We start from the raw sequence: 18,721 nt of genomic DNA on the forward strand, positions 1-18,721 counted from the left end.
ACACGCACGCACGCACACGCACACACCGTCACTGTCGGGTGTCCAGAACCTTTTCTTTTTTAGGAAACGGAGAAGAAAAGAATGTGCGCCAATGTAGTTATTATTTAGTCATAAGCTCTTGTTAATTAACATTGCACTGCTAAAAACCTTTCACCTCGGAGCTACTGCGCTCTGACTGAGGCTGAATATCCAAAGGTTATGTTTGTGACGTCATCCCAACATGTTACAACCAGACCGCTAGTAGGCTCTACTTCCGTGTGTGTTATAGATGTGCCGATTGATCGGTGAGTTATCGCGATCGGCCGATAATGCCTCTATCGGCTTTGATCGGTATCGGCTTTGCCTCCATTGGCTTTGCCAAGCTGTAAGCTAGATCAGCTATTTTCTCAATATTTATCTGTGGGACTGAATGTAACCTCAACTTCAACTTGAGTTGAATCGAAAAATGTAAGAAGTTGAAATGTGGAGGTAGGGCTGTCACAATTATTACATAATCGTCTAATCGCAATTTATTTGAGGTAATCGCAATTATTTTTCATAATCGTTTCCTTGTTGAGAAATGTTAATACAGTTTCAAACACTTTCAAAAAGTAGATGACATAGCAGATCTTCAAGCTCACAACGCGTTTGCGAGCTTGTTGATCGGCTATTTCCACTATCAGTGTTCTTTTTTAAGTATAAAGTTGTCAAATATGTCAGTAATTTCTTTGTATATTCAAGTTATGTTTCATATCTGCCATGTGCAACTTCAACGCCTAAAAGCCAAACAGGAATGTAATTGTCAACGACAAAACACAGTTAAATCGTTAATCGCAATTATTTGAGCGACACTTAATCGTCATGTAAAATGTCATAATCGTGACAGCCCCTAGCAGTTCCACAACAGAACCCAATGCGGGACACTTTGACACGAAGGCCACCGTCTCAGTTAGCATTATGTCTTTATTTCTCATGTCACTTTGAAAGCTTACAAGAGCTTACATCTAACTCAGGGAATTCTCAAATGACACAAGCAAAGATTATATACAGTACTATAAACTGTCAGCTATGATAAAGAAGACCAAATGTACAGGTTTTTCTAGTTCTTTCCGTAGCATAATGTTTTCTGTAAGGTATAGTTTTTGTTTCTTTGCCGGAGGCAGGTGCCCATTATCCATAAAGCATTCCTCGTTTCCATACGCGTCTCTTTGCAGTTACAAAAATATCAGATATTTCTTATTTTTCTTTCTATCCCTAAAATAAAATAACATTTATTAAATCCATAGGCATCTCTTTGCAGTTACAAAAATATCAGATATTTCTTATTTTTCTTTCTATCCTTAAAATAAAATAAAATGTAATAAGTTGAAACGTGGAGATATGAGGTTTTCTGCCCGACGGCAATGATATATACAAACACACACACATGGAATGTTAACAGACATACTTATGTGGTGAGTCATGTCTGGGAGACACACGCACACAGTCATAGGTCTGCGGACGTATTTACAGTCGAGCTATTTACACACCAGCCACTCTAGCTATTCTGTATCATGTTTACACTCAAGTCTCATGCACAGACGCAAGCGCACAGCTGTACATGTGGTGGTTATATATTTAAATACACTATGTGTGTGTATACATGTGCAAGCGCACAGTCAGTCACATGCGCTACATTGCATCCTTAAGAAGGCACTCATAACTGACTTAATGACTTGACGTACTTGTTTTATTAAGACGTTTAGAGCGGGTACGCATTACTGCGCATCATTTTATGCTTTAGCTATTAAAAAATAGCAGATCTACAAGCTCACTGCGAGCTTGTAGATCTGCTATTTTTGAAAAATCTTGAAAATTTGTGCAAGTCTTTGAATATTTTGTGTCTTCCAAATCCTAAGGTTTTTTTTTTTAAAAGATATGTTTCTATGTCGGTGGTGCTCAAACTTTTTCATGTGAAGGACCCCCCAAAATGATATGTATTTGGCCATGGACCCCCATCTCAAAATATTGTATCGGGGACCCCCCAGGAGCAAATATTTGAGTTACAAATGTTCACTTTTAAAAAAGACATATTCAAAGACATGCACAAATCGCCATGATTTTTCAAAATAGCAGATCTACAAGCTTGCAGCGCGGCACTCGGTGCCGCGCTGTGAGCCATGGATGGCCATGGATGGTCTGCGGGAGGACATTTCCTTTCTGCACGTACAACATAGTTTCATCATTCATAACCCTCATTCAAACGTGCTAAACGTCCACATTAAATTGGCTCTCGTTCCTTACTCTGTTTCCTACTCAGTTTGGCAAGCTTTTCTACATGCGCCTATTCCACAGGCGCTCTTAGCTGGCAAGATATTAAATCCAATGCTTTAAAACAGGGCTCTTCAACGTTTTCAGGCCAAGGACACCCTAGTTGAGAGAGAGATGAAGCAGGGACCCCCACAACCTTTTCATTGATCTGTGTATTTTGGATTCATGTCAATTTCAGATATTTAACCACTTTAACTGTCAATGCTTAATAAACTCGACCTTTCACTCTATACTTAGTCTGCTCTTTTTCCCCTCTACACCAAACCTCTTTGCCAAAAATAGCCGATCTACAAGCTCGCAGCGCAAGGCGTTGTGAGCTTGTAGATCTGCCATTTTTGGCTAAAGTTCTTGGAATATGGACGCTAGGGTTCAAGTGGTTGATATAAAAAAAGAGAAAAAAAAGTTTCCATCACACAAAGATTTGGAGGACCCCCCTGTAGTAACTCTGAGGACCCCCTAGGGCTCCCGGACCCCCTGTTGAAGACCCCTGCTTTAAAAGACAGCATAGTCATTGCTCATTACAGCCTGTACGGAGTTGTGAAAAAAACATTGGCGAGCTAAGCTAGTCATTCTATAGTCTGTTTAACAGCCAGGCCGTCTCCCCACCAGTCATTCACCGAGCGGTGAGCGAGCCGAGGTGTCAGGTTTCAAGGTTGTTCCACGCAGTAGCTGCTACACAATGGCAGCAATTCAACGCCGTGCTTCAAAGACAACGATCTCCGGGTGCCGTGGCTGGTGGTGGCTCAGCAAGTTAGCGCACGGACCATGTGATCCTCGCGAGCCGCAGTGACCCCGAGTTCAAATCCGACTGCCGCCGGTATTGTCTCGCGTGTCTCTCTCTCTCTCCTCTCCGTCTAAGGTTTCATAAATCATGCAAATGCACATAAAGGAAAAGGGCAGAGTAAGCGCGCCGCCGCGAGCTCCTCTACCGTCCTTGAGAGACGTAGACTGAACAAAATGGAAAGAAATTAACCCATTCAGAACGGGTACACTATATTGTGTATCATTATTTTATGCTTTAACTATTGAAAAATAGCAGATATACAAGCTCACAGCGTGGCACCGAGCTCCGCGCTGCGAGCTTGTAGATCTGCTATTTTTGAAAAATCGTGAAAATTAGAATTTTGACCCGATTCTATAAGTGTCTTTTGAATCCTTCTAAGGTTTTTTTGAAAAACCTATTTTTCTATGTCAGCAATCTGGCCAGCCATCGTCAAAGAAAAGGTCCTTTTCGCTCAACTGGAGCTCAGTTAGTCTGTTCTTGAGAGACCACTATGTCAGTAGTTCTCAGACCTTTTCATGTGAAGGACCCCCAAAATGAAATGTATTTGGCCACGGACCCCCATATCAAAATATTTAGTTCCAGGGACCACCCAGAAGCAAAATTTGAGTTACAAACGTTCGCTTTGAAAATACATATATTCAAAGATTTGCACACATTTTTCACGACTTTTTCAAAAATAGCAGATCTACAAGCTCGCAGCGCGGCACTCGGTGCCGCGCTGTGAGCTTGTATATCTGCTATTTTTCACTGGTTAATGCATTCAATAATTCTAACCCTAAATGGGTTAAAACGGGGGAAGAAATGAGAATGTCCATAACTCGGAGCCAGGGGTGTCGCACCAATGCTGGGCCCTGGGTACGAGGATTCACTGCCGGGCCCCCCATGAATGTTCTTCATAGGGGGAGGGGGTTTAACCCATTTGGACTGGGAACGCATTACGCATTATTTTGTGCTTCAACTATTGAAAAATAGCAGATATACACACATCGCGCTGCAAGCTTGAAGAACATTTTGTGCAAGTCTTTGAATGTTTCAAATCCTTCTAAGGTTGTTTGAAAAACCTATGTTTCTATGTCAGTGGTGCTCAAACTTTTTCATGTGAAGGACCCCCAAAATGATATGTATTTGGCCACGGACCCCCATCTCAAAATATTTAGTTCCAGGGACCCCCCCAGAAGCAAGATTTTAGTTACAAATGTTCGCTTAAAAAAATACATGTATTCAAAGATTTGCACACATTTTCATGACTTTTTAAAAATAGCAGATCTACAAGCTCGCAGCGCGGCACTTGTAAGCTTGTATATCTGCTATTTTTCAATAGCTAAAGTATAAAATAATTAAGGCCCCTCCACCTTGGGCCCTAGTAACTCAGTCCCACTATCCCCCCTTGTGACGCCCCTGCTTGGAGCTATGCGAACGTGGACAGATATTTACTGTAGATGGGGAGGGACTAAACAAAACCCGCCACTGGTTTCTCCTTCCTCCTCTTCTTTCACGCCATTCATCTTGCTTTTTATCTCTGCCAAGGTCATCACTTAGCCGCCTGGTGGCCATCAATTATAAGCCCTTTTATTAACAACAGTCAATCGCAGAAAAAAACATAAGATCATATTTATTTACATCAAGGGTCTTCAACAGGGGGTCCGGGACCCCCAGGGGGTCCCTCTGAGTTACTACAGGGGGTCCTCCAAATCTTGAATCTCAGGAGAAAAATAAAATCTCCTTTAGCCAGATTCTGAGAACTATGGCCAAAAATTGCCGATCTACAAGCTCACAACGCCTCGCAGCGCGAGGCGTTGTGAGCTTGTAGATCGGCTATTTTCGGCAAAGAGGTTTGATGTAGAGGGGAGAGGTATTGACAGTTCAAGTGGTTAAATATCTGAAAACACACATTGACATGAATCCAAAATACCCTAACGATTGCGCTGGCAAACGATATGGAATCTATGATAAGGTTGTGGGGGTCCCTGCTTCATCTCTCGCTCTCGGGTTTTGTTCTTTTCCTGTGACAGTCACGGAAAGCGGATTCCATTGACGTCTCAGCTCACATCAGAAGCGCGGTTTATATTCATTTATTCATGAAAAGGTATTTCAGGATTTCAGAGCGAGCGAGCGAGACCTTGTCCCAGGGTTTTGCTTGTGTGACGCAGAGCGTTCGTGCGTGGCGAAGTCGGGACGATAATTACATGTCTGCCCCGCGCAGACACGTGTACGCACACAGCAGATACAGGTGCAGACTAGGGGTGTAACGATATAGTAACTGAATCGAAAATCGATTTTAATTTGCAATGATCTACTATATCGTTTGCAAAAGCAAAATATCGTACCGTTTTGGCTTTGTATCGTTTTAAAATGCGGTAATCGGTATCGAATTGTTTTGCAATGCAAATAATTGATTGTATGGAAGTATTTGTGCCTTGTATTTGGCAATTTTAAGAGGGAAAATGAAAAAGTGGGGTCTAATTACTTTCCATTCCATATATCTACTCTTGGACCGATAAATGTGTGTAATCTCTGTGTTCATGTCAAGGTGGGTTTGTCCATATGTGTTGAAATATAAATGTCCATGTATTTGCAGGATAATCACAGCATTTATTTCCATTTATTACACATTTTACAGAGATTTCATTTCTTTGCTAAATAGTTACTATATCGATTTCAAAGCATCGAATCGAATCGTATCGTATCGCCACGAATGAACCAATTATCGTCCATGTATCGTATCGTCAACCATGTATCGTGATGCGTATCGTATCGTTGTTAAAATGTATCGTTGCACCCCTGGTGCAGACGTATACGTGGTCGACGCAGACAGACACATACGCTGCCCTATTTATAGACCGAGACGCCCGACAAAAGAATTGTCTACCCCAATCACGCCTCCTCCCGACCCAATGCTGTCTCCCTGCATTCCGTGCGTGGCCAGGCGTCTGCACTGTGGGTTTCTGCCGTATACCCGAATCAAACACGAAGACGGAATGAAAAGGGAGCGTCGCGACAAATGGGGGAGTGTTTCCTCATCCAAAGATGAAACGCCGCTCTGCCACTGACCCGAGGCCCCGCGTCTATCCCATTTAGGCCTAGAATTATTATTGAATGCTTTAACTATTGAAAAATAGCAGATATACAAGCTCACAGCGCGGCACCGAGTGCCGCGCCGCGAGCTTGTAGATCTGCTATTTTTTGAAAAATCGTGAAAATGTGTGCACATTTTTCAATATATATTTTTCAAAGCAAACTTTTGTAACTCGAATCTCTGCTTCTGATGGGGATCCCTGGAACAACATATTTTGAGATGGGGGTCTGTGGCCAAATACATTTTGGGGGTCCTTGACATGAAAAAGTTTGAGAACCACTGATTCAGAGGAAGGATTTAGAAGTTGCGTCAAAGATCGGGTCAAAAATATTCAAGATTTTTTCAAGATTTTTCAAAAATAGCAGATCTACCACCTTGTATATCAGCTATTTTTTTGTTAAAGCACAAAATAATGGGTAAAGTGGTTAAAATCGAACGCGACTCGGGCGCGTTCCCGGTATTTGAGGGCTATTGTGCGCTCGCCGACGGGACACAATGACGAGAGAAATGACAAGGAGGAGAAAGCACGGGAAGTGAAAAACGAGACGGGACCGGCACTGCGCTACTGTCCCCGTCATACGACACCGAACGCCCGTCTGTGTTTCACCCATTGAATGTTCCTGTTCATAGCTCGGATGAACGGCCGCTGTTCTAGACCGCAGCTAAAAGGCAGGCGACACTGCTTGGCATTTTGCCGCGCCGCCCCGTAACCCGATAGTCAAGCGAAACTTGTTCTGGGAACACGCATCCGTGTAGGGGTTAGATCCCCATTAGCAGCAGCCAGTGGGTCCCGTTGACAGCCCAGTGTCTTGTCGAACAAGACCCGTGCAATTATAGTTTAGTTTTTCAGCATGAGCGGGAGGCTGCGAGTGTGGGAATATTGTTGAACCAGTAGTCGAGATGCTGTAGGGGTGTGTGTGCACGTGGGGGGGGGGGGGGGGACTGAGTTACTAGGGCCCAAGGTGGAGGGGCCTTAATTATTTTATACTTTAGCTATTGAAAAATAGCAGATACACAAGCTCGCTGCGAGCTTCTAGATCTGCTATTTTTGAAATGTTGTGAAAATGTGTGCAAATCTTTGATGTATTTTTTAAGCAAACATTTGTAACTCCAATTTTGCTTCTGTGGGGTCCCTGGAACTAAATATTTTGAGATGAGGGTCCGTGGCCAAATACATATCATTTTGGGGGTCCTTCACAAGAAAAGGTTTGAGCACCACTGACATAGAAACATTGTTTTTTCAAAAAAAACGTAGAAGGATTTGAAAAAAAAAAAAGACCTGCACACATTTTCACGACTCTTTCAAAAATAGCAGGTCTACAAGCTCGCAGCTGTCAGCTTGTATATCTGCTATTTTTCAATAGTTAAAGCACAAAATAATGCATTCCTAGTCTAAATGGGTTAAACCCCCTCCTCACCCTATGAAGAACATTTCATGGGGGGCCCGCAGTGAATCCTTGTACCCAGGGCCCAGAATTTGGTGTGAGTGACGCCCCTGGTTGAGATACTGTAGGTGTGTGTGCGTGCGCGCGTGTGTGCGCGCGTCATATTGCTTCCTTCGCGGCAACATCCTTGAGTCTGCTGAACTCCGCGACCTCGGCTACTGAGAGGGACCTGGTTATGCCTTTCTGTGTTTGTCAGACTGTCAGTGAAGGCCGCCCTCAGGCGTCTGTGAGCCCATCAATTATGAATTAGAGGCGGTCTCTCTCTCTCTCTCACGGCAGCTAGCACTCTCCTTATTGATGTAATCAATGCCACACGGAGTGTGGTCCAACGTGCGCTCACTTCCGTTCTCCCTATTTGTGGAAGTCGTGCGTTTTACGGGAATACTGGCGTGCAATGCAGGGTGTGTGTGTGTGTGTGTGCGTGCGTGTGTGTGTGTGTGAGAGAGAGAGGGAGAAGTGTTTCTTCACAGCAGATGAGATAAAACCTTCAACAGGGGGTCCGGGCCTCCTAGGGGGTCCTCAGAGTTACTACAGGGGGTCATCCAAATCTTTGAGTGATAGAAACCTTTTTTTTCCCCCCTGAGAACATTAGCCAAAAATAGCAGATCTATAAGCTCACAACGCCTCGCGCTGCGAGACCGTGAATTAGAAAACCCATATTTAAGAAGTAGTGAAACTAGTCGCGCCGCATTGTGAGCTTGTAGATCGGCTGTTTTCATTTGTTTGTGTCCCGGGCAAACGTCTAATTGCGACCGAAGGTCGCAGTTTACCATGAGAAATGTCACAGCTTGTCCATAGACGTGTAGACGTGTACACATTTTTCTATGGGCAAACCCATAGACCTTAAAAATGTGTCATCATGATGTCATCATGCTCTGATGTCACTGTGATGTGACACTAACAGAATTCCTTTCATGCCCATATATGGAGTTCCATGATCAATATTAATGATGCCCCAGATCCCTGTGATGCCATGGGGAACACAAATCCCTTTCATGCCCATATATGGAGTTCCCTGATCAATATTAATGGTGCCCCAGATCCCTGTGATGCCATGGGGAACAAATCCCTTTCATGCCCATATATGGAGATCCCTGATGTCCACATCACTGTGGTGCGACGGGCGAGGTCGCTTGTCACCCTGGAGGCGTCTTACTAGTTTCTCTTTTGGGTCTTGATCTAAAAGGTTTGGGAACCACTGAGATAAGCCATCCAACTAGAAAGTGAGCAATACAGTAGTGTGTGCATTATAAGGCTAGTGAGTGCGGCGTGCTTGTTTGCATCGCCAGTATTGCTGATTCACACTCTCATTAATCACCACGTCCCTGGGAGCAGAAATACTAGAACTACGTCAGCTACCACAGCATGCGTGTGTTTGTGTTGTGCCATGACCAGAGTCATTCTGCCAGCAGTATTCACTTAACACTTATGTTGCAATGATTTTTTCCGGACAATGTCCCGCGTTGCCATGGTTACCATAGACTTCCATGTAATTGTGCAATTGTGTAAAAAGTGCACGCCCATGCCTAGATGATGCACCACGTGTGTGCAGGCTGTTCACAGCTTTCAAACAAAAAAATCCGCTTGGAAATCTGTTCAGGCATTCATGATTTATGAGCCATTATGATTTCTTCAGATGTAAACAAACATGGCTGCCATGTTTGAAAGAATGGGTTGGTATGGGGGTTAAACATGCAATTTCGCGATCGCGATCATGCCTAACACATTTCTGGAGGTCCCAAAAAATGTTTTGACATTTTTTTTTTTGAAAAAACGAAAAATCTTTTTTTTTCAAAAACGGCCCAAACTCGAGAAACTCGGGGTTGGCACAGCACTAGTACCAATACAAACTCGGGAAACTCGGGGTTGGCACCAGATGTGTTAATAACCAGTAATTTATGTCTCATCCCAAAGGCAAATCTGCCTACACAGACCCGGATACATTTGCATATTTTGCCCCTCTCTGTCTGTATCACTCCATCTCTCCCCCTCTATTTATGTCCACATTCACTCCCACTTCTTCATTCATCGATCCCTCTCATATAGGGTTTGGACATGGTAACCGCCGTACCGCGGTAAACCGAGGTCTACCGCGGTGTCAGTGTGCTTACCGCGGTAAAAAAAGACAAAAAAAAGTCTATTTTTTATTGGAAAACAAGCGAGTTTTAAAACAGGGGAGAAGCGAGGACCGCATGCGCTCCATGCCGCCCTGCTCTGGGCCGTGTACCACATGTTTGGAAGCCACATACCGTACGTCACTCTCACTCTCAGAGACACAGACAGTCAGACCTGCACAGGGCAGCACAGCAGCTGCGTAGAGGAATACAGAGCAGCGTAAACTTTCTCTGTAATCCACACGACACAAGGATGTTAATACATACCTTGTGTTGTGGCATATCTTTTTTTATTCATACGGATTACTGGCGGAGCGCGGGCCGCGTGGACTAAAACCGAAAATGAAACTATTTTACTTTTTCCACTGCGTCGCACGTTGTGCCCCGTCCGGCGGCGCGTCGGCGATTTTATAACCTTTTCTGTCAAGTCTTGTAACTAAAACCTGTATATAGCAGCAGCACTCAATCACTGCGATTTGAGAGTTGAGACGTGACGTGAGTTTACAGAATCACTGTACACGATCTGACTACCCGTCCTCTTCTGGTTTGTTCACACAGCTGTTTGTAGCTAGCCTACGTTACTATGGTAACCCGACAGTGCAGATCTAAAAGCTCAGAACGCGTCGCGGATGCGATGTGTTGTGAGCTTGTAGATCTGCTCCTTTCAAGTACGGAGAAGTATAACTCGGGCAGTCAGGCTGTGGAGAGGCGACTTTTGGGAAGATGATTGCAATATTTTGACTTATCGCCGAACCTTAATTAATAGATACGGGGGTGCGGTAATTACCGCAGTACCGGCGGTAAATGGGAAGACGGTAATCGCGGTAACAAAATGTCGATACCGCCCCAGGCCTATTACCACACATACCACACCAACTCTCTCTCTCTCTGTCTCTCTCTGCCCCAGTGTTGATTTTGTCGACTAAAACTATGACAAAAAATGTTTGTCGACCTTTTTTTTCACTGGCGAAAACTAAGCTGTGATGACTAAAACTAAGACTAAATATATTGACAATGTCGTCAACAAAATAAAAACTAGACTAAAATCTTAGCTCTCAGGTGTTGCGTTAATGCGACGCTTTGTGAGCTTGTAGATCTGCTATTTTCAGCACACAACCAAGTGTAAAATCATAAAGCCATTACGATGCCATCAAGGCCTGCCAAAATACATATCATTTGACTAAATCAACTGTAGATTTAGTCGCCTAAAATCGTATGATATTTAGTCGGCTAAAACTAGACTAAAACTAAAACTTTTCAGGTGACTAAATTAAGACTAAAACTAAATGACATTTTATTCAAAAGACTAAAAAAACTCAAAAAAATCTGTCAAAAACAACTCTTTTCTGCCCGTCTCTCTCTCCCTCCCCTCCTTTCTCTCTCATTCTCTTTCTCTCCGAGTGACAGTTTTCCTGACTGTTGGGCCGTGCTCCACGCGCGTTTGAGGTCAATTGATCGCATTTTTCCCCACGTGCGTTTGTGCATACAGTGCATACCCGTGCATCCATGCGTACGCAGCCGCGCTTCGCCTCACACGACCTGCAGATGTATATGTATAGGGAAATTGTTGTCAATTCAAGTTTTGGTTGTTTGTTGCTTCTTATTTGGCCTGCTCTCTCTGTGAACCTATATTCGTGCACAGCCTAGAACAAGGGTCTTCAACAGGGTGTCCGGGACCCCTAGGGGGTCCTCAGAGTTACTACAGGGGGTCCTCCAAATTGTGTGATAGAAACCTTTTTTCTCCTTTTTAACCACTTGAACCCTAGCGTCCATATTCGGAGAACTTTAGCCAAAAATAGCAGTTCTACCAGCTGTTGTGAGCTTGTAGATCGGCTATTTTCGGCAAAGAGGTTTGGTGTAGAGGGGGGGGGGGGGGGGAAGAGAAGACTAAGTACAGAGTAAAAGGTCAAGTTTATTAAGTATTGACGGTTCAAGTGGTTACAGTACATATCTGATAACACAAATTGACACAAATCCAAAATACACTGATGATTGTGTGCTGTCAAACGATGAAACTATATGGAATCTGTGGGGGGGTCCCTGCTTCATCTCTCTCTCTCAGCTAAGGGGTCCTTGGCCTTTGGCTATAATACACAGCTCTGTAAGCCCTGCAGAGGAAGCAGTATGTGGCTGTTGTTGTGTATTCCCGTTCGAGACTGCAGTGCTGTCCACTCCTAGTATTCTCTCCCCCGCCTTTCTCTCTCTCTCCCCCTCCCGTCCCATCTCTCTCTCTCTCTCTCCCTCTATCCCTCTCTCTCTCTCTGCAGTGAGGGCCGTGGGCTGCGTGAATCAAAACAGCATCCCGTGTCCGACAATGGAACAAGGGGGGGAGCGCTTGTTTTCGGTGGAGATGACGGAGGCGCGCCGTCATCGTTATATCATAAACACAATCTGATCTAGCTATAGCAACAATCACGACATAGGCTATTTATAATTCACTATGAAGTGTCTTTATTAATAATTAAAGTAAAAATAGTCAAACAACAAACAAGGACAAATTGTTTGCCCACAACCTTATCAAACCAAAATGCCTAAACTACTGTAAAAACGTAGGCCTATTATAACTATGATAATGGTTCTTAACTTCTTGTAATGCTGCATTCACACTGAGAAAAGCCAAGCTAATGGTTTGCTTGGTAATTCAATGTATTCTCTATGCAAACCAGCTTTAAAAATTTCCAAGCCTTTTTTCCAGCTTGGGAATTTTAAAAGCTGGTTTGCTTAGAGAATACATTGAATTACCAAGCAAACCATAAGCTTGGCTTTTCTCAGTGTGAATGAGGCATAAGTCCCAATTATTAAGTATGATACTTGACCTTATAAATACAGAATATTTATGATTATTTCTTGTGTTAGGCCAATATGTTATGAAACATCGCATGTAGGCCTATTATAGTTACTACACGAGTGAGCTCTCGGCACCTCCGCACGGTCCAGGCGAATACAACGGAGCGCTCCCTACCTCCGGTTCAGCCAATCACAAGCTTCCATTGTCGGATCTGGGATGCTGTTTTGATACCCGCCTGTGGGCTTCATTGCCTCGTACTCAGCTGAGCATGCAGCAGTACTGATAGATACAGTAGCCATTCCGTTCCGTTGAGCTCAAAGAGCCCTCCAGTCAAAACAAGCCGACGCTTTTAAATGCGGCTTCTCCCTCTTTCACAACCCTCCTCCCCTGTAGTGCAGAACACAGTTATACAAGCAACTCCTCTGCAAGGTACATGGAACACCACTGCAAAGTACAAGCCACTCCACTGCAAAGTACAATCCAAGACCACCGGCGGCGGTTACTACCTCTAGTCTATAGGGACTGAGGGAACCCGGAATCCATTGTTTGCAAAAAAATCTGCACCAAAGATTGCTACAGAGGGTGGAGATTTAATAACAAAAGGGGGTTGTGTAGATCCTAAGATTCACACTCTCATTGTGGGTCGCGGACAATCTTTTCCTCCTATTTAGTTTATAATTATTATTTCAAAACATTTTCAAAAAACATTCCCAATAAAGCAAAAAAATTATTAAGTAAAAACTAAATTCAATGTTTTTTTCCCCCAGTAATTTCATGAAAAAATCAAAGAAAAATCAAAGAACGTCCGTGAATTAGAAAACCCATGTTCAAGAAGTATTGAAAATAGTCGTGCCGCGTTGTGAGCTTGTAGATCGGCTGTTTTCATTTGTTTGTGTCCCGGACTAACCTCATGTGGCGATCGACCCAGAAGTTTGTGAAATTAGCTCTGATACTCACACACGCAGTCACGCACGCACACACACACACACACACACACACACACACACACACACACACACACACACACACACACACACACACACACACACACACACACACACACACACACACACACACACACACACACACACACACACACACACACACACACACACACACGCGCGCGCACACACACACACACACAGACCGACCCTCTTATCGGCGGCTAGCCTCCGATAGAGCAACGCCATTAAAATAAACTCTGTCAGCGTCAGCAACGTTTCACACATATACTGTAGAAGTGCCTCAGCACTGATGATATGCATTAGAAAATCGGAAAAACCCGCGTGGCAATTAACCGGAAATATATCGAAATTAACATATTTAGAAGATATATAGAGGTTAATTGAATAATTGAGAAGACATTTTCTTATTGTTATTCAAGTTCTTATGTACCAACGAAACACATAACAATTGATCTGATTAATTAGTCTGATTAACTACATATCCATGTATTATAGTACCTCGGTATAAAATGGTGGTGTACACACATTTTGAAAATAGCTGATCTACATAACAAGCTCACAAAAGGAAAAGGCAAACCTTTTCAACCAGGACGGAGCAGTGCATGGACACACAGTACATACAGTATATACCATATAACATGACATATTTCTGTATCTTAAAACATCAATATGTAGGATGGGCATTATTTGGTGTATATGGGTTTTCACGCACATTTTCTTTATATATGGTGAACCTCTACACTCTTTTAACATATTATTGCATCCTAAACCATGAATATCGTCGTTGTCAGGTGGAAACCTTGTATCTCCCAAGTTTCAAATTTGTACGTTCTTTTGCTAAGTAAAGCCCTGCTTCATCATACAAGGCCGTCGCACAAAAGTATTGAAAACAGCAGATCTATCAGCACACAACGCCTCGCGGTGCGAGGCGTTGTGTGCTTGTAGATCGGCTGTTTTCACTAGTTTAAATCATTTTTAAAATGATAAATGCAAAACGAACGGTTTTGGATATACAAGGTTTTCACCCGACAATGACGATATGTTGGACAGGCACTCTTTGATTTGTTATTACGCTGATGTATTTTGGGCGTGTAATTACAGTTTCTTTTTATTTACATTCTCTTTATATGGTAAATTTGAACACTTTTATAACATATTAATGTATATTAAACCATCGCTTTATAGCTTCAGCCTATTCCTTTTGATCACCTCATACATTTGATGTATGCTTGCAACTGTGAGTTGATCCAACTAAAATATAAGTTTAGAGTGATTGCCTGCAAGGCACGCGGCCGGATGCTACCACTGTCATGGATACAACTTATAATAATAATAATAAAGCTTTATTTCTATAGCACTTTTCTAAACAAAGTTACAAAGTGCTTGAACAATCAAAAACTCAAACAGTAATTACATAACAGAAATACAATAATGATAAAACAACAATAAAAAGTAACAGTGAAAACAGAATAACAGAACAATATAACTCAAGGAGATAAAAAGGCCATACGGTAGAAATGGGTTTTTAAAAGGGATTTAAAAGTTGTTAATGAGGTGGTCAACCTGAGCACTTCTGGTAGGCTGTTCCAGAGTTTGGGAGCCTTTACCATAAAGGCTCGATCTCCTCTGGTCACTAAGGTAGCCTTATGGCTCTCCTTGAGTAGACCCCGACCAGCTGATCTAAGGGTACGCGATGGCACATATGGTTCTACTAGATCACATAGATAGCTTGGAGCAAGGCCATTAACTCATTTAATGCCACCCTTTCACCACTAGAGGGGGCCAAGTGTGCCACAGACAATCCCATAGAGATATGCTGGTATATGCAGAAGCCCTGCAGCCATGACTTGCCTAAACACTTTCCTTTGTGCATGTACAGGAAGAGGATGAAGTTAGCTTGAAGTTAGCTATTGGCTACCAAGCATTTTAAAAGCCTTATTTTCGTCAACTTAGCCATGATTAAACCTTGCACACCTCATGCATGGGAAAAAAACAGAGAAGAATGAGCTCTAAAAAATCCAATGCAATCCTGGATTGCATTGTTGTGGGTTTGTGCAGTTTGTTCACAGCTTTCAAACAAAAAAATCCGATTGGAAATCCGTTCAGGCATTCTTGAGATAATAGCCATTATGTTTTACACTGTTGTGAGCTTGGAGGTCTGCTACCTGAGTTGTATGGGGGTTGTATGGGGGTTAAACATGCAAAATCGCGATTGAAATCATGTTCACTAGTTTTGATGGGGTCCAAAAAAAAAATTTCAAAAAAAATTTTTCCAAAAAAATTTTTTTTTTTTTTTTTTTTTTTTTTTGAATCACGTGTATATACGTGATTGGCACTGTGGGATGCGCTAATATATCACGTGTATACGCGTGATTGGCACAGAATGAGTTAAGAGCTTTAAAAGTTAAAAGTAAAATTTTAAAATCAATCCTGAAGGAGACTGGCAACCAGTGTAGTGCAGCTAAAACAGGAGTTATGTGATCAAACCTCCTGGTACCAGTGATAAGTCTCGCTGCCGAATTTTGTATCAGCTGTAACCGGTGTAGCAAACCTTGATTGAGACCAGAGTATAGGGCATTACAGTAGTCTAAGCGAGAATACACTAGGGCATTCACGACTGTTTTAAGGTTATTTGCTGAAAGGAAGGATTTAATTTTATTTATATTTCTAATGTGAATAAAACAAGTTTGTACTACCTTTTTTACCTGGTTTTCAAAACGGAGTTCTGAGTCAAATTGGACACCCAGGTTCCTTGCAATGGGTGTCACGTTGGTTGCCAGGGGGCCTAAACTGTGTAAGATGGTAGTGTGAGAACTGGGGGGACCAAAAAGAATAATGTCAGATTTGTCTGAGTTTAACTGTAAAAAGTTTTGCGCCATCCAGGAGTGTATATCAGTCAGGCAGGCTTTGAGGGAGGATAAACAGTTGGGGTCAGAGGTTTTGAGTGGAAGATAGAGCTGGGTGTCATCAGCATAACAGTGAAAGTAAATATTGTGTCTGCGAATGATGTGACCGAGGGGTAGCATATAAACAGAGAATAATAAAGGTCCAAGAATGGACCCTTGAGGGACACCACAAGTGAGCTGAGCTGATGAGGAAGTGGCATTATTGACGACAACGGAAAGAGTTCTATCTGAGAGGTAGGAACGGAGCAGCTGAAGGGCAGTACCACTAAGACCCCCCATGACTCCAGACGTCGTACCAGAATATTATGATCCACGGTGTCAAAAGCCGCACTTAGATCCAAAAGGACCAGGATGGAGGAGTCACCACCATCTAGAGTCATGAGGAGGTCATTGGTCACTTTCACTAGTGCTGTCTCAGTGCTGTGGAGGGCTCTGAAACCAGATTGGAATGTTTCAAACAGATTATTGTGTTGTAAGTGATCAATGAGCTGTGTGGCAATAATTTTTTCTAATAGTTAGAAAAAACTTAAAGCTATACTGTGTAAGATGCTCAACTAGTGGTCATTAGCCCTATAGCAAACCGCGGTCGGGTCCGCGTCTTTCGGCCGTTTTTCGTACCTTCACACCCCCGCGTCTGCCTCCACCTCGCCGAGAGCTATCTTTAGAGGGGTCCCTGGTTCCTGTGCGTTCAGGCATTCCGGAGAGACGGACTCCTTCACCCTGCCTGGTAGGCGAGATTACCTTTTGAGTATAGAGACACACGGGCGACTACAAATATGGCGACCCCACTTCAAGATGCGCTGTGATTGGCCGGCAGTGTATAACCCTCGCTGTGATTGGCCGGTAGTGTGATGACGTAATTTTGCCGGGAAATCCCGCCCCTGTCACGGCTAAGTAGAAAACATATAAAGAGAAGGCTTCAGAAGCTGAAAATAACGGAGTGGGGGTTCTAAAACTTTAGCAATTTAACAGTTGGGACAATTTTAAGATTTGTTTTATAAAAAAAGTTACATGGTATAACTTTAATGCAAGGCAGAACGGACATCAGAAACAAGCAAATCTGATGTTGAGGTTTCAAGCTCTCAGTCCAGTCCAGACTAATATCCGATACGCAGTGAGGAATTAGTATGAGCAACGCCAGGCTAATACATTACATACCTGACGTTAAACTTTCACCTCTCATCCCCCTCACCCCCTCTCTTTACAGATGCTCGCACGCTACAGTATGAGGAGACGGTGATCATCGCCTTGGCAACCGTCTCCGTGTTGGCCGTGGTGGCGGTGGCAGCCTTCTTCGGTTACCGCATGTTGCACGGTGAGTCGCCATGGCGGCTACGCTCGATCAAGGGTCAGAGGATGTTCTATATCTGGGCTGAGATAGTGAGGGCATGACTGACATCTGAACATACTGTCGTGTGTGTGTGTGTGTGTGTGTGTGTGTGTGTGTGTGTGTGTGTGTGTGTGTGTGTGTGTGTGTGTGTGTGTGTGTGTGTGTGTGTGTGTGTGTGTGTGTGTGTGTGTGTGTGTGTGTGTGTGTGTGTGTGCGCGTGTAACAGGTAACGGCAAGCAGGGCCTCCATAATCTGAACATGATGGAGGCGGCAGGTTCTGAGAGCTCCCTGGACCTGGACAATCTCAAACTATTGGAGGTCAGTTTTGTATGTGTGTGTGTGTGTGTGTGTGTGTGTGTGTGCAGGGACATGCTGGGCCCTTGATTCAGACCGGGAAAAATAGTTGTAGAGGCCCTCATTGCGCGCTAGGGCTGTCACAATTATTACATAATCGTCTAATCGTGATTATTTGACATTATCGCAATTATTTTGTCATAATCGTCATAATCGTGAATGTTGAAAAATGTCTGAAATAGTGGAAATAGCAGATCTACAAGCTCACAACGCGTCGCATCGCGACGCGTTGTGAGCTTGTAGATCGGCTATTTCCACTATCAAAGTTATTTTTTAAGTAGTAAGTTGTCAAATATGTCAAGTTGTCAAATATGTCAGTAATGTGTCATATCTACCATGTGCAACTTCAAAGCCTAAAAGCCAAACAGAAATGTAATTATCAACGACAAAAACACAATTAAATTTAATCGCCAATTATTTGAGTGACAATTAATCGTCATGTAAAATGTCATATCGTGACAGCCCTATTGCGCGCTATAGAGAGAGATCTCTCTCTATAGCGCTGCTGCTACTCAAAGATTTGCCATTTCAGATCATGACAAGTGACATGCCACTGCGCCAATTACATGAGTTATATTTCGTCATTGTCGGGTGGAAACCTTGCATGTCCAAAACCATTTTAAAAATGATTTAAACTAGTGAAAACAGCCGATCTACAAGCACAGATGCG

General features: G+C 43.2%; 2 protein-coding genes across 2 annotated transcripts in view; both read left to right on the forward strand.

The window, feature by feature from the left end:
• Nucleotides 1-13,008, forward strand: part of LOC308280283 (bone morphogenetic protein receptor type-2-like) — a gene marked incomplete at its 3' end in the record, with an annotated part of 60,801 nt that extends 47,793 nt beyond the window's left edge. Inside the window, exon 3 of the mRNA XM_080720543.1 lies at nucleotides 12,890-13,008. Coding sequence (XP_080576669.1) covers nucleotides 12,890-13,008 — 119 coding nt within the window. The remainder of the gene's footprint in view (nucleotides 1-12,889) is intronic.
• A 3,210-nt stretch (nucleotides 13,009-16,218) lies between these two features.
• The window catches only part of LOC308280285 (bone morphogenetic protein receptor type-2-like), a gene marked incomplete at its 5' end in the record, with an annotated part of 29,969 nt that continues 27,466 nt past the window's right edge, over nucleotides 16,219-18,721 (forward strand). Inside the window, 3 exons of the mRNA XM_080720545.1 lie at nucleotides 16,219-16,255; nucleotides 17,575-17,682; nucleotides 17,924-18,015. Coding sequence (XP_080576671.1) covers nucleotides 16,219-16,255; nucleotides 17,575-17,682; nucleotides 17,924-18,015 — 237 coding nt within the window. The remainder of the gene's footprint in view (nucleotides 16,256-17,574; nucleotides 17,683-17,923; nucleotides 18,016-18,721) is intronic.

This window comes from Nannobrachium achirus (assembly GCF_963921795.1).
Source record: "Nannobrachium achirus genome assembly, chromosome: 24".
In the NCBI taxonomy this organism is placed as follows: domain Eukaryota; kingdom Metazoa; phylum Chordata; class Actinopteri; order Myctophiformes; family Myctophidae; genus Nannobrachium; species Nannobrachium achirus.